At 39.6% G+C, this 16,985-nt stretch overlaps 2 protein-coding genes across 3 annotated transcripts in view; one reads left to right on the top strand and one right to left on the bottom strand.

Annotated features, from left to right (window-relative positions):
• Window positions 1-16,985, bottom strand: part of PYURF (PIGY upstream reading frame) — a 78,991-nt gene that overhangs the window by 47,992 nt on the left and 14,014 nt on the right. The gene's annotated exons all lie outside the window — the stretch shown is intronic.
• Window positions 1-16,985, top strand: part of HERC5 (HECT and RLD domain containing E3 ubiquitin protein ligase 5) — a 46,312-nt gene that overhangs the window by 21,982 nt on the left and 7,345 nt on the right. For both annotated transcript variants that reach the window (XM_010860170.1, XM_010860169.1), the window contains 5 exons: window positions 2,721-2,834; window positions 3,748-3,858; window positions 6,142-6,312; window positions 8,073-8,216; window positions 9,602-9,768. In XM_010860170.1, coding sequence (XP_010858472.1) covers window positions 2,721-2,834; window positions 3,748-3,858; window positions 6,142-6,312; window positions 8,073-8,216; window positions 9,602-9,768 — 707 coding nt within the window. The remainder of the gene's footprint in view (window positions 1-2,720; window positions 2,835-3,747; window positions 3,859-6,141; window positions 6,313-8,072; window positions 8,217-9,601; window positions 9,769-16,985) is intronic.

The raw sequence follows: 16,985 nt of genomic DNA, 5'->3' as shown, positions 1-16,985 counted from the left end.
CAGTCGTGTCCAACTCTTAGCGACCCCATGGACTGCAGCCCACTAGGCTCCTCCATCCATGGGATTTTCCAGGCAAGAGTACTGGAGTGGGGTGCCATTGCCTTCTCCGAAAACATTGTAGAGAGTATAGTAAATAATTATAAAACAAAATTCCATGTCAAAAAATTCCACAATACTGTCAGACTCTAATGTAACTAAGACATGTTGGATTTTATATTCTAAAGATAGAATATATTTTTTGTTGCTTTGGTTTTTTTAATTTTAAATTTATTTATTTTTTAATTGAAGGATAATTGCTTTACAAAATTATGTTGGTTTGTGCCAGACATCAACTTGAATCAGCTATAGGTATACATATTCCCCTCCCATTCCAGTATTGATTGATATGTAGTATGTACTGTTTGCAATTCTATTTGCTGGGGGCGGGGGGCGGGAAGAGGGTTTCTCTGTGAGTAAACACACTACTGTCAACATTTTTGTACATACCTCTTAGAGTTCATCACTAAGAGATATGTATAGTAAAAGGTACGTGTTATGTATCAAATGTTAGTTTTTAGTTGCTATCCCTAATTCTGGAATTGATAGAATTGAATTATGTTGTTCTTTATTGGTAGTAACAGTCTTCCAAAGTGGTTGGACCAGTTTAAATCATCTCCAGGAGATGATGAGAATTCTGTTGCCCCATGTCTGACTTTAAAATTTGGAAAATATATTTAGTACCACATTGAAATGATGGCGAATTATGATTTTAATTGTCCCTGGTTCTAATGCATTAGAGCATATTTTCATCTTTATAATTGTAGTACTTGTTTCCTTTACTGTAAAATGCTTGTCCTTTTGCTCAATTTAAATACATTCAACTTTTTCCTACTGATTATAGGAGCACTTTTTATTTTGGACACTAGTCCTTTGTTATACGTGTTGCAAATATCAAGTCCCAGTTTGCAGCTTGCGTTGGTGGTTTTTGATGAACCCACATTCTTAATTTTAATGTAGATGATGCTGTCAATCCATTCCTTTATAATCTTTACTCCACCTGTTTTGTTTTAAACTTTTCTTTCACTTCAGAGTTTTAAACTATTCACCTTAATCAGGGATCAGCAGGGCTTCTTTTTGGAAGGGACCAGATGGTAATTATTTTAGGCATTTGTGAGATTTATAAAGTAAGCAGAGGGCCTAATTTAGCCCTGAGAGCTGCTCCAGATAGTCTTCTAACAGAGATGATACCTGGGACCAGCAGGAGAATACAAACAAAGGCTCCTGTACCATATGTCTAATGTATAAAGGTTAGAAAGCTAGCTAACAACCTGTTGAATGAAATAAAGTATAGTCTGTCCTCCCATCTTGACAAATAAATCTTCCTGATGACAGGGAAGGGCTTCCCTGGCGACTCAGATGGTAAAGAATCTGCGGGCAATGTGGGAGACCTGGTTTCGATCCCTGGGTTGGAAAGATCCCCTGGAGGAGGGCGTGCAACCCACTCCAGTATTCTTTTCCTGAGAATCCTCATGGACAGAGCAGCCTGGTGGGCCGCAGTCCATGGGGTTGCAAAGAGTCAGATGGGACTGAAGGGACTAAGCACAGTGTCAGAGGAGGCCAGATTTGAACTTAGAAAAATGAGCTCCTTGCAGAGTTCTGCAGTGAAAGCAGAGGTGCCGATGGACCCTCCCCCTGGCCCATCCCAGGGCCTCTGCCCTGCCTCTCCTGCCTTGGCTTTATCCCACACCAGGGGTGTCCCATGGCCATGTGTGCCACCTCTCACCTCCTGTCTCTGTTCTGTCCCCACCTTCTGCAGCAGCCCTGGTGCGCTGGAGCTTTGGGGTGTGCTCACCTGTGACTTCCACTCCTGAGAGAGCAAGTGGAGGGAGAGGCCTGTGCAGGTCTTAGGGCTCTTGGAGCCATTTGAGCAGGGACTTGAAGATCTTGGGTTCTCGAGCTCAGTGTAGATGGGAATATGTGGGCTGCATAGACACAGCCCTTGACCCAGCATACCCTTTGTGGGAAGGGGATTGGCTGGAGAAGGGCCAGAGCAAAGACCTTTAAATCAGAGACCCAGGGCAGAGGTCAGTCTTGTCCAGGTCTAAAGGGAGTATTGCGGTTAGCTTTGCCTTTCACAGTTAGCTGTTTAAACCAATTGAAAATTTATTTTCATTATTTTCCATATGCAAACAATTACCTAGCACCACTTAACTGAAATCCCATCCTTTCTACACTGATAGGTGATGTGAACTGTGATAAAACAAGTTTCCGTGTCTGAGATTCATTTCCAGGCTCTCTTCTGCACTGTTAGTCATTTTATGTGGCTCTGTATTATTTACATTTTTCTAAGAGAAATACTCCTACCTTGTTCTTAAAGTGAATCTTGGCTATTTTTGGCATTTGGCTCTTCCATATAAATTTCATTCATTTACTTATTTTTAAATATTTATTTATTTGGTGGCATCAGATCTTAGTTGCAGCATGTGGTATCTAATTCCCAGACCAGGGATTAAAAGTAAGTAGAAGTTTGTCATCATACCATCACTTCCTACAATTAAGTCATAGGTATTCTTTATGCTCCTGAAAGTTTGGGGCTTTGGCGATGGGGTAATTGGATAGAACTAAATTCTGGTCATTAAAGTATCTTTAACTTGCTATTTATTCTGATAATCTAATTTATAGCTATTAAGCAAAATTGTGTTTATATATAAAACTTTCTCACATGTCATATTTTATTTAAGGTAAACCAGACTAAATGTCAAGTGCCTGAAAATATCTTTGAAATAAATGAACTCACACAGTGGCTTGATTTTTATGTAGATGCATATAAAAGGTCCTCCTGGAAAGTGGACTCAGTAAGTATGGCATATTTAAAGAGGGTATTGATCATTGGTAAGTTAATATAGGCACTTGTGCTACAACTTTGTACGAATTTCCAAAAATTCTTACACTGCAAAATTGCCCAATAGAAATAGCAGGGCTTATGGGAAAAACAAGGCAGGCCCCTCAAAACCTATGCAGTTTTATAGCCAGAACTATGGCAGAAAAGTGCCTGCTAGCTGGGGAGATAGCTCGGATCACATGGAGAGTGCCATGAGAAGATAAAAAATGCACAAAAACCTAAGGATAGAACTCTACCCACAGGCTAATTAGGGGACCAGTGGTACTGAGATAACCGATGGGAGTGGAGCTTTTCTCTTAAGGTGGGCATAGGAGGCAGGTGACTCACCAGGGGCCAACAGTACAAGGTTGTAACTTTGGTGAGGGTTCCCTGGGTGTTAGTAGGCCTTTTTTACTAAAATAAAGCTAAAGAGCTCTGGCTGCCAGTTCAGCAGCTAATCTATTTTTTCTCCTTTTCTCTGAAGATTCTCATTCTACTAGCACATCGTCCTTTGCCTGGCAAAAATCAGGTCTGAGCTAACCAGTTTTCTATATTTTATCACTCCCCTATTTACTAAATACATGTGAACTAATTCACATTTCATAAGTCAAGGTAGGAGCAGAACAGACTTTTGGGAAAGTGTCTGGAGTTCATAATTAATGGTGAAATTAAATGAGCACCGAAAATACTAGGTTTATGTACCTTTCATTGATACATAAAACATTTTCTTAGAATTTTATATATCCTAGCACCACTGGCCAACATTTTGGATTCCTTTGACTGTAAGTACTGAGACCTGAAACCATCAGGGGTTTAAGGCTAAGAAGTAAGGTGTAAGATTTCTCTATCCTTTCATTTATCAAAATTTTTGTCATTTCCATTTTTAGGACATTTCAGTAGATGTCGAGTATCCTGTCATATTCAGTCATTTTCCATTTATCTTTAATATTCTGTCGAAAATAAAACTACTGTATGCAGACTCACTTTTAAAAATACAGGTATGCATGCTTATTTCTTTGTCTTTGTTATCAAATCAAAGGATGAGTATCTTTTTCAGTGCACAATAGCTGGGTGATTAGGGAACCACTCAGTAGTGAAACCAGTGGTGGTCATAGCATTCATGGAGCTTATACTGTAATAAAGAAGGCAAGAGAGACTGTCATAATTTAGGTTGGGTTGGCCTTGAGGCATATTAGGGCCTCAGTAGTAAAGGATAGAGCTTGGGCCTAGTTATAGGGCTTTTATCTTGAGAATAGCACCAGTAGCCTTCTGAATGGTGCTCAGAGAGGCATAGCAGATGTGCACTTGATTGGGATTAGCAATATATGTAGGAAGGTCCAATCTAATGGGAAGACATAGTAGTGGGAATAGAAGTGATGGAGGAGTCTTGAAATTCAGACTCAAATAAATGACCGTGTGTGCTGTCACTTCAGTCATGTCTGACTCTTTGCGACCCTATGGATTGTAATCTGTCAGGCTCCTCTGTCCATGGGATTCTCCAGGCAAGAATACTGGAGTGGGTCGCCATTTCCTACTCCAGGGGATCTTCCCAACCCAGGGATTGAACCTGCATCTCCGATGTCTCCTGCATTGGCAGGCGGGTTCTTTACCACTGAGCCACAGTTGGACACAATAAATAAACGGCTAGTACTCTGTGATTGTGCCATAATATGGGTTTATAAAAAGTGTTTCCTTTTCACGTATACTTAACTGTCATCAACTGACTTGGCTCTGTTTGTCAGCATATCCAGCAAAGTGGTTTTGAACTTAAAATTGAACAGTTGAGAAAGCCTCAGAAAACGTACTTCATTGCATTTTTATAAGGGCTAAATTTGTTAATACAGGTAAAGCATTTAGAACAGTGCCTTGCACAAAGTGCCCAAAACTGTAGCTTTTACCCTTGTATATGCATCTGTATATGTATATGTGCCTGCATATGTATTTGCATGAATAATATATGTGTCATAAAGCTAGATAACTTTTACATAATACAGTTACCATAATAAAACAAAATAGGAAACTGATGTAAGAGTTCCAAGTAAGATCATTGATGAAATATTTTAAAAAGGATATTGGAAGGAAAAAAGATATAAGAACTTTATTTTGCTTCAACTCTAACTCTTCTCTCTTGATTTTAAACAAGTTTAACTGGCATTTGCTTCCTCTCTCTTTTGCAAAGAGACATAGACATTATACCAAATTGTCATTTGGTTCCAAATGGACAGTCTGTATGTCAGTCTGTGAATCTGTCTGTCTCTCTCATGTTAACTTCCTAGATTATCTGTCCCCTAAAATCAGTCTGAATTTTCCCCCGAGAAAAGGATATCTTTAGAGAGGTCTCTCATCCTCCAGCTGGCTTCTCTTCTAAACGTCTGAACTTTTCATCCCGATGAGAGTATTAGGTTTCAGCCTACTGCTTCAGGCTCCTTAGTCAGGCTAAAGACTGATGGTCTTTAGCTTGGTCACTGAAGTGTTCATATTTGTGTTTACAGCAGGGGTCCCCAACCCCCGGGCTGTGGACCGATACTGGCCCGTGGTCTGTTAGGAACCCGGCTGCACAGCGCAGCAGGTGAGCAGCCGGCAAGCAAGGGAAGCTTTATCTAGCATTTCCTGTCACTCACATTACTGCCTGAGCCATCACCCCCACCCCCGGTCTGTGGAAAAAACGTCTTCCGTGAAACTGGTTCATGGTGCCAGAAAGGTTAAGGACCACTGGTTTACATGGTACAGTGGTCCAGAGGAGCCTACAGTTGGTCACGTTCCTGCTCACCCAAGTTGACCCCACAAGCTTTTCATTCCCTACGGCTCATGTACCTTTTGTTCTCAGTGGGTAAATGCTGAATATATAGCCTGTCTTCAGTGGTGTATAGGCTTCCCTGATAGCTCAGTTGGTAAAGAATCCACCTGCAATGCAGGAGACCTCGTTCAATTCCTGGGTCAGGAAGATCCCCTGGAGAAGGGATAGGCTACCAACTCCAGTATTCTTGGGCTTCCCTTGTGGCTCAGCTGGTAAAGAATCTACCTGCGATGTGGGAGACCTGGGTTCGATCCTTGAGTTGGGAAGATCCCCTGGAGAAGGGAAAGGCTACCCACTCCAGTATTCTGGCCTGGAGAATTCCATGGACTGTATAGTCATGTGGTGTATATAGTCAGTGGAGTATATAGAGCTCTTATCCTAAGTGTGACATGTGCTTATAATAAACTGAGTTGGTTTATTCCACTTTGAAAATTTCTACTTAGAGTCAATGGTGAAATGAAATGAAACATTTTTCTTTTCCCAGGAGAAGAAATTTCGAGCTTGTATGAGGTTGGCTGGCATTGTGGACCAAGAACGGTCTGCATTATCTTCACTGCCCACCTTTAATCTGATAGTCAGAAGGAGTCACTTGATTGAGGATGTTTTTAGTCAGCTAAATCAATTTGAAAATGAAGATCTGAGGAGGGAGTTAATGGTAAAGTATAATTCTTAATATTTTTGCTGCTGAGAAAAGGAAAACGTAAAAGAACGTAACAATGGGCCTTACAGAGAGGGAATTACATCCCTTTTACGCTGGAGTTGTCTGTATTGCGGGTCCCCTAATTTTCCTCAGTTACTTGTGAATTCCAGGTGAGAAGCTGCCATTGTTCTCTGGCTAAGGGGCAGCAGGGGAAATGGTTGCCCTCTCCAGTACTAGCCCTCAGATATTCAGTTCCCTTTTGAGGCCTGTCTAAGCCTGGCTGGTCATCACCTTTTAAAGGTTCCAGTGAGATGGGGTTGACACAGAGGAGAACTGAGAGTTTGTTTCTGCTCTCCTTCAAGAACCCAGATTACTTTGTTGAAGAGAGAACAGTCTCTTCATTGATTACACAGTTTTCTGAGGGTATAATTATAGGTATCACCATGTCCTGAACATTCATTAATGATCCTTGGTCTAGTTACTGTGTAACTTGTCTTACTAATAGATACTTGACATAGAATAATAATCACTAGAAGATCTAATGAATGTTTTCCTTATGCCAGGAACTATTATAAAAGCTTTACACCTACTTGTGTAACCCTTTCAACCACACTGTGTAGAAGGTTTTTTCTTCCTGTTACAGATGGGAAAACTGAGGTACAAACTATTAGATAACTTATCCCAGAGTGAAACAACTGATAAGTATCAGAGCCAGGATTTGAGCCCAACCTTCAGGTTATAGGGGCTTCCTTGGTGACTCAGACGGTAAAGAATCTGCCTGCGATGCAGGAGACCTGGGTTTGATCCCTGGGTCGGGAAGATCTCCTGGAGAAGGGAATGGCTACCCACTCCAGTATTCTTGCCTAGAGAATTCCATGGACGGAGGCTACAGTCTATGTGGTCTCAAAGAGTCAAACAAGACTAACACACAAACGCACATCAGGCTCTAGACTTTCCACTTAATCAAAAGAAGTAAAGATTTTCCTGATAATATTTATTAGAATGGTTTGATGGGAGATGTTAGTTTACCATTTGTCCTACTCAGATTAAAGAATGATTGACTTGACCAAAGCTCAAGATACTGTTTTAAAAGTGTGGAGTTTGCAGTTAGAGCTGGCATTTCTAAATATCTTTGCACATAGATAATGTTTAAAAACCTGGTAAATTCATTATATGATTCTAACCTGTGTCATCCAGCCAGTCCCCTGAGTTATTTTAATTTTTATTCATCCATTTTTAAAATTTAGGTAACAATTGATAAATAGCTATTATTTTCCAGACTCTGTGATGGATTTTACTTCTGTTATCCCATTTAACCTTTCTGACAATCTTGTGGGAAAATAGGCTTTGTGAGATTAAGGAGCTTGCTCATATAAAGGGGCAGGGTAAGAGAAAGAATAGAGGTGCCAGCATAGAGCTGCAGGAATCTTGGGTATTAAAGCAACATGAAAAAGAAGAGAGAAATAAAAACTTAAATAGTGCTTCATAAGAGAAAGCAAGGGGAAAAAAAGAGTGTGAAGAAAGAGGAGGTGGTTCAGAAGTGTAAAATGAGTTTGGTGAAATCAAGATGAGACAGAAGAAACTCAAGTCCTTAGAACTGGGAATTCATGGATTCTTAGGCCTCTTGGAGAGAAGCACTTAAGTAGAGAAACATTTTTATAAGTTGCTGTACATAAATCTCTGAATACTGGGTCTACAAATAATAATTAAATGAGATTTAATACATAGCAGTACAGAGCTCTGGAAGTGATGCATTATTTCCTCTGTATTTTTAGGTTTCATTTAGTGGAGAAATTGGATATAATTTTGGAGGAGTCAGGGCAGAGTTTTTCTACTGTCTCTTTCAAGAAATGACCCGGCCAGAATACGGAATGTTCACATATCCTGAAGAGGCTTCCTACATGTGGTTTCCTGTCAGGGTAAGTCCTCTTTTCTTGGTGTAGGTATTTCTTGAGAGAAAAGGTGTAGGGATATACCATAGAAAATTAGGTTGTCTAGGACTGTTTTATTTTAGGAGAAGAATTATTGCTATAATTATGGAGATAAATTTTAATTCTAAAAGGTGATATTTTTTTCTTTAAACTGGGGTCCTCTTCCCCCAGATTCTCAAGTCCACACAGGAGAACTTCAGCAATATATATTTTTGATCATTTATAGAATGTATAGGTAAAAATGAGCCCTTCCTTTCTTAGGCATTCATTCTTTGTTTTAGTTCTTTTTCTTCAATGAATTTAAAGACAAAGGCTATGAATATTGGAGTGGGTTGCCATCAGGGGATATTCCTGACCCAGGGATCCAACTCACGTCTCCCACATTGCAGGCAGACTCTTTACCATCTGAGCCACCAGGGAATCCCATTAGCACCTCTATGAGTAGGAAATGACAGCCCACTCCAATATTCTTGCCTTCCATGGACAGAGGAGCTTGGCAGACTACAGTCCAGGGGTTTGCTAAGAGTCAGACACGACTGATTGACTGACTGAGCACACACACATGCAATTAAGATCTGGGCTTCCGAGGTGGCTCAGTGGTAAAGAATCCACCTGCCAAGCAGAAGACTCAGGTTCAGTCCCTGGGTTGGGAAGATCCCCTGAAGAAGGAAATGGCAAACCACTCCAATATTCTTGCCTAGGAAATCCCATGGACAGAAGAGCCTGGCAGGAATCAGATAAGAGTTGGACATAACTTTGAGATTAAATCACCACCACCACCACCATCAATTAAGATCCTACTACCTTAGCAAATTTGATGATTATAATGCAGTATTGTTGCACGTACCTAGTGGCTCAGATGATAAAGAATCTGCCTGCAATGTGGGACACCCAAGTTCAATCCCTGGGTAGGGAAGATCCCCTGGAGAGGGAAATGGCAACCCACTCCAGTATTCTTGCCTGGGAAATCCCATGAACAGAGGAGCCTGGCGGGCTATATAGTCCATGGGGTCACAAAGAAATGGACATGACTTAGTGATTAAACAGCACAGTATTGTTATCCATACTCACTATACTTTGCATTTGACCTCTGGGATTTATTTGCTACTCCTTGCAGTTTCTCCCCTTAAACAACATCTCTCCTATCCCCTCACCCCCATCCTGTTAAATCTTTTAGTAACCAAAACTGTGGGAGAGATTTAAATTGACTTGGTGATTGAGTATAAAACCTAAATATTCTTATCTCAAGATTTTTGGTTTTAATTTGTGATTTGATTTTGATTTTAAAAGGGGAAAAAAGGTTCAATTAATGTAAATATTCCATTGTACTGGTAAAAATTTACAATACATTAAGTTTTTTTTTCTCCTTTCAGCCTAAATTTGAAAAGAAGAGTTATTTCTTCTTTGGGCTTCTATGTGGACTTTCTCTATTCAATTGTAATGTTGCTGACATCCCTTTTCCACTGGCTCTATTTAAGAAACTTTTGGACCAAACGCCATCACTAGAAGACTTGAAAGAACTCAGTCCTGTTTTGGGAGAGTAAGTTAACATAGTTCTTTTTTCAGATACATTTATGTATCTTAAATATATTTATACTATAGTATGATTGGACTGCAAGGAGATCCAACCAGTCCATCCTAAAGGAGATCAGTCCTGGGTGTTCATTGGAAGGACTGATGTTGAAGCTGAAACTCCAATACTTTGGCCACCTGATGTAAAGAGCTTACTCATTTGAAAAGACCTTGATGCTGGGAAAGATTGAAGGTGGGAGGAGAAGAGGACGAAAGAGGATGAGATGGTTGGATGGCATCACCAACTCAATGGACATGAGTTTGGGTAAACTCTGGGAGTTGGTGATGGACAGGGAGGTCTGGGGTGCTGCGGTTCATGGAGTCTCAAAGAGTCAGACACAACTGAGCGACTGAACTGAACTGAACTGATGATTGCCATTGTAGATATAATTAGCACCTCTGTCTCATCTCATAATTATATTTAGATAAATATTTAAACATATACACATTTCAGTAGTATTTTTATGTTCAATAGTAGCATTCTGGGTACTTTAAATTGATTTTAACTTAGGCAAGAATTGTTAGGTAATAATTTAACTTTCTAAACAATTAAGAAAAGTTGAATTTTATATAGTTAGTCCTTGCTGTGCTGTGCTCAGATGCTCAGTCGCTCAGTCGTGTCCTACTCTTTGCAGCTCCATGACTGAAGTCTGCCAGGCTCCTCTGTCCATGGGTTTCTCCAGGCAAGAATACTGGAGTGAGGTGCCATTTTCTCCTCCAGGGGCTATTCTTGACCCAGGGATTGAACCCAAGTCTGTTACGTCTCCTGCATTGGCAGGTGGATACTTTACCACTAGCGCTACTTGGGAAGTGCCCATAGTTAGCCCTTACTGTTTATATTAACCTTTAGACATTGTACAGAAACAGTCATGACAGAGCACAAGTACACCTTGGTGCACAACCTGCAAGTGATGTTTATTTTAATAGTTGTTACATGTCATTACCTTTCAAAGGAAAACATTTCTAAGTTAAAAGGTGAGCCACTACCTCACAAAACATATTGGTAACATATAATAGAAAGAGTTAATATCCCTGCTGTGTAGTGTTCCTGTATATCCATTAGAAAAGCTGATAGAGTATATAAGAAAGTAATCTACAAAGGAAGCAATAGAAATGGCTCATAAATTGAGATGATTGGTTTCAGACTTCACTGGTGGTGTAATGTAATGGTTAAGACTCCACGCTTCCAGTGCAGAGGGGTGCTGGCTTGGTCCCTGGTCCAGGAACTAAGATCCCATGTGCTGTGTGGCATGTCCAAAAAACTGTTTTAAAAAGATAATCAGTCTCCCTAGTGACCATAGAATACATATTAAAATGAGAGGCTAATGTGATTTCACATTGGCAGAGTTTGGAAATACTGGTGCTATATAGTATCAGCAAGGATTTGGGAAAAGGTTCACTCTGATTTTGGGAATTGTTAGTGGAAGTGTAAAGTGGTAACTCCTTTTCAGAGAATACTGTGGCAGTACAGTAGCCCCCCTTTGTTTGCAGGAGATGCATTCCAGGCTCCCAAATGGATGCTTGCAACCATGGATAGTGTACACACATATACATGTAGATACACACACACACACACACACCATGTTTTTTCCTCTACATACGTGTTTTTTCATATACATACCTTTTACTTATGATAAAAAATTTGTAAATTTGGCACACTATGATAGTGGCAATAACAAATAATAAAATAGGACAACTGTAACAATATCCCTTCATGGATCACAGCCTTGTGGCAGAGAGGCTTGTATAACTCAGTGAAGCTAAGAGCCATGCCATGCAGGGCCACCCAAGATGGATGGGTCATAGTGGAGAGTTCTCACAAAATGTGGTCCACTGGAGGAGGGAATGGCAAATTATTCTTGCTGTGAGAACCCCCATGAACAGTATTAAAAGGCAAAGATACGACACTGGAATATGAGCCCCCCAGATTGGAAGGTGTCCAGTATGCTACTGGAGAAGAATAGAGGGCAGTTACTAATAGCTGCAGAAAGAATGAAGAGGCTGGCTGAGCCAAAGCGGAAACAACTCTCAGTTGTGGATGTGTCTGGCTGTGAAATTAAAGTCTAATGCTGTAAGGAACAGTATTGCACAGGAACCTGGAATGTTAGGTCCATGAGTCAACGTAAATGGGATGGGGTCAAGCAGGAGATGGCAAGAGTGAACATCAGCATCTTAGGAATCAGTGAACTAAATGGATGGGAATGGGTGAGTTTATTTTAGATGACCATGGTATCTGCTACTGTAGGGGAGAATCTCTTAGAAGAAATGAAGTGGCCCTCATAGTCAACAAGAGTCTGAAATGTGGTACTTGGGTGCAGTCTCAAAAATGACAGAATGATCTCGATTCTTTTCCAAAGCAAACCATTCAATATCACAGTACTCCAAGTCTATGCCCTAACTGCTTATGCCGAGAAAGTTAAAGTTGACCAGTTCTATGAAGACCTGCAAGACCTTCTAGAACTAACACCAAAAAAAGATGTCCTTTTCATCATAGAGGATTAGAATGCAGAGATAGGAAGTCAAGAGAGACCTGGAATAACAGGCAAATTTGACCTTGGAGTACAAAATGATGCAGGGCAAAGACTAATAGAGTTTTGTTAGAACACCTTGGTCATAGCAAACACTGTTTTCCAATAGCATAAGAGATGACTTTACACATTGATATCACCAGATAGTAAATACTAAAATCAAGTTGATTATATTCTTTGCAGCTGAAGATTGAGAAGCTCTTATATACAGTGAGCAAAAATAAGACCTAGAGCTGACCGTAGCTCAGATCATCAGCTCATGATTGCAAAAAATTCAGGCTTAAATTGAAGAAAGTAGGGAAAACCACTAGGCCATTCAGGTATGACCTAAATCAAATCCCTTAAGATTATACAGTGGAGGTGATGAATAGATTGAAGGGATTAGATCTGGGAGACAGAGTACCTGAAGAACCATGGAAAGAGGTTTGTAACATTGTATAAGAGACAGTGACCAAAACCATTCCAAAGAAATAGAATTGCAAAAAGGCAGAATGGTTGTCTGAGGAAGATTTAGAAATAGCTGAGAAAAGAAGAGAAATGAAAAGCAAGGGAGAAAGGGAAAATATACTCAACTGAATGCAGAGTTCCAGAGAATAGTAAGGAGAGATAAGAAGACCTTTTTTTAAAAAAAAAAGTAGAGGAAAACAATAGAATCAGAAAGACTAGAGATCTCTTCAAGAAAATTGGAGATACCAAGGAATATTTCAAGCAAGGATGGGCCCAATAAAGGACAGAAATGGTAAGGAGCTCACAGAAGCAGAAGATATTAAGAAGAAGTGACAAGAATGCACAGAAGAACTGTACAAAAAAGGTCTTAACGACCTGGATAACAATGATGGTGTGATCACTTACCTAGAGCCAGACATTCTGGAGTGTGAGGTCAAATGGTTCTTAGGAAGCATTACTATGAGCAAAGCTAGAGGAGGTGATAGAATCCCAGCTGAGCTATTTCACATCCTAAAAGATGATGCTGTTATAGTGCTACACTCAGTATGTCAGTAAATTTTGTACTCAGCAGTGGCCACAGGACTGGAAAAGATCAGTTTTAATTCCAATCCCAAAGAAGGGCAATACCAAAGAATGTTCAAACTACTACACAGTTTCACATTTCAGATGCTAGTAAAGTTATGCTCAAAATTTTTCAAGCTAGGCTTTAGCACTCTTTGAATTGAGAACTTCCAGATGTACAAGCTGGGTTTAGAAAAAGCAGAGGAACCAGAGATCAGATTGCTAACATTCATTGGATCATAGAGAAAGCAAGGGAATTCCAGAGAAATGTCTATTTCCATTTCATTGACTATGCTAAAGCCTTCAACTTTGTGGATCATAGCCAACTGGGAAACCCTTAAAGAGATGGGAATACCAGACCACCTTACCTGTCTCCTGAGAAATCTGTATGCAGGCTAAGAAGCAACAGTTAGAATCAGACATAGAACAACTAACTGGTTCATAATTAGGAAAGGAATATGACAAGGCTGTATGTATATTGTCAACCTGTTTATTTCACTTATATGCAGAGTACATCATGTGAAATGCCAAGCTGGATGAATTATAGGCTGGAGTCAAAGATTGTTGGGACAAATATCAAAAACCTCAGATATACATATGATACCACTTTAATAGCAGAAAGTGAAAAGGAACAAAAGAACCTCTTGATGGGGTGAAAAAGCTGACTTAAAACTCAGCATTCAAAAATGAAAATCATGGTATCTGGTCCCATCACTTCATGGCAAATAAAAGGAGGAAAAGTGGAAGCAGTGACAGATTTCTTTTTCTTGGGCTCCAAAATCACCATAGATGGTGACTGCAGCCATGAAATTAAAAGACACTTGCTCCTTGGAAGAAAAGCTGTGACATACTTTGACAGCATATTAAAAAGCAGAGACATCACTTTGCTGACAAAGGTCTGTATAGTCAAAGCTATGTTTTTTTCAGTAGTCATGTATGAATGTGAGAATTGGATCATAAAGAAGGCTAAGCACCAAAGAACTGATGCTTTTGAATTGTGGTGCTAGAGGAGACTCTTGAATGTCCCTTGGACTACAAGGACATCAAACCAGTCAGTCTTAAAGGAAATCAACCCTGTATATTCATTGGAAGGACTGATGCTGAAGCTGAAACTCCAATACTTTGGCCACCTGATGTGAAGAACTGACTCATTGGAAAAGACCCTGATGCTGGGAAAGATTGAAGGCGGGAGAAGAAGGGGACGACAGAGGATGAGATGGTTAGATGGCATCATGAACTCAATGGACATGAATTTGAGCAAACTCTGGGAGATAGTAAAGGACAAGGAAGCCTGGTGTGCTGCAGTCCATAGGGTTGCAGAGTCACACATGACTTAGCAAGTGAACAACAACTGTAATAAAAGTTACCTGAATGTGGAATGCAGTCTTCCTATCTTTCAAAATATCTTATGTACAAATCTAATGCCTTTCCATCCTAACTAGCTTTATCATGCACTGTGGCCAGAATGCTGCAGTTTGAGGGGCAACAGCAAAACCAGTATGTTCCTTTGTCCTTCTTCACAATTTCCCAGATAGAAGATTCTTCTTACCATGGATTATAGCAACCTCAGGATATGATTTTTTTCTCTCCTCATTAAATTGAGAACTTTCAACTTTTCACTTAAAAGATATACTTTACAGCTTTTCTTTGGCACATCCCAATTGCCAGCATCACTACTCTTGCTCTTTGAGGCCATTATTAAGTTAAATAAGAGTTCCATGGATGCAGGGCTGTGATACCACAGTGGTCACGAGGCAGCTAGTAAATGACTAACAGGTGGGATATGTTGGACAAAGGTATGATTCACATATCCTGGGACAGCTTAAGATTGCATCATGCTACTCAGAACGTCCTACAATTTAAAACTGATGAATTATTTAATTTTGGAATTTCCCATTTAACATTTTCCAATTGCAGTAGACCACAGATAACTGAAACTGTAAAAAGCAAAATCAGGGATAAGGTGAGACAACTTTGACCCAGCAATTGTACCTTTAGACATTTCACATTCAGAAATACACAATCACACAAGGACGTATGCCGGCTAGTGCACATTGTATTAGTTTGTAATACGTAGACTACCTAAATGTTCTTTAGTAAAGTGAAAGTGTGTGTTGCTCAGTTGTGTCCAACTCTGTGACCCCATGGACTGTAGCTCACCAGGCTCCACTGTCCATGGGATTCTCCAGGCAAGAACACTGGAGTCGGTTGCCATTTCCTTCTCCAGTGCATGATAGTGAAAAGTGCAAGTGAAGTCGCTCAGTCGTGTCCGACTCTTAGCCACCCCATAGACTGCAGCCCACAAGGCTCCTCCATCCATAGGATTCTCCAGGCAAGAGTACTGGAGTGGGGTGCCATCGCCTTCTCCGAACTTCATATAGATGAACTAAGTAAAGACCGTTAAATCCATATTAGCATTTCTCAAACTTTTAGGTCTTAAGATTCTCAAAAATTAATAGAGGACCTTGAAGAGCTTTTGCTCATATTAAGTAAACTTGTCAGTATTTATGATATTAAAAATTAAAAGTAAAGAGTTTTAAATATAGGAATACGTACTTATTAGCTATCATATCACCTCTGGAAAACTGTTCTGTGCTCATGACAGAATGTGAGGAGGCAAGTAACATCTGAGTATTATTATGATATTTGTTTTGACCTTGCAGACCCTACCCCACCTACCCAGTAAAGGCCTCAGGGATTCCCAGAAGTTGTAGTTACACTTTGAGAATCCCTGATCTCTGTACTCAGTAAAACTGCTATTTTAATCCTAGAAGGCTTAACAAAAAAAAAAAAGAAAGAAAACCCAGCTGATTTAAAGTTTATATGGATGAGCAAGGGGCCAAGAATAGCCAGAGATCATTTGTAAGGTGAATAAGGATGGGGAACTTGGCCTACCAGATATCAAGAATCATTAGAAAGCTGTATAAGCAACTAAGTATCGGCAAAAATTTAAACATCATTTCTCTAATATTTTTTTTGCTTAAAGACTTCTTTTTAATAAGAAAAGAGAAAAGCTACCTGTAACGTGGGTGTCCCTGCTGAATTTTAAGACATAGAATGAACATATGAGAGTCAACATCAGGTCAACAATTCATAGTCATAAATGGAATTCTAAGAAACTCCTCTCTCTAAGATTTTTAGCTGATTTAGAAAATAAACTATTGGGTTAGCCAAAAAGTTTGGATTTTTCTGTACCATCTCATGGAAATATCTGAACAAACTTTCTGACCAACTCAGTAAAGCCAGGAAATTAAAATTTCATCAAAGTTAATTTTTTATGCCTAGTCACAGCATACCTTTTGATAAATTAAATTTGGAGGCTGAATCTGGAGCTTAAAAGATGGTTATACAACTTCTTGATTTTACCACTGAGAGAAATAAACCTGCAAATATGTCATTTTAATTTATGTAGGATTTGGTTTAAATAAAAAGGTTAAATTAAAACAATCACCTAAATTCCTTATGGTTGCCTCATGAGTCATATAGTTTATTATTACTTACAATAATGTTAAGGATTCTAAATGTAAAAATGGGTGTCTAATTAACTTGGATCATAATTTGGATCACTAGCATCTTTATAAATTTTGTCCTTCTAAATCTTGGAAAATATAAAAATTATGTGAGTCTATGCAGTTATGCTAACTAAACT

This window comes from Bison bison, unplaced genomic scaffold (assembly GCF_000754665.1).
Source record: "Bison bison bison isolate TAMUID 2011002044 unplaced genomic scaffold, Bison_UMD1.0 scf7180017864464, whole genome shotgun sequence".
In the NCBI taxonomy this organism is placed as follows: Eukaryota; Metazoa; Chordata; class Mammalia; order Artiodactyla; family Bovidae; genus Bison; species Bison bison.
The sequence above is the reverse complement of the archived record's forward strand: the minus strand, read 5'-3'. Positions and strand labels throughout refer to the sequence as shown.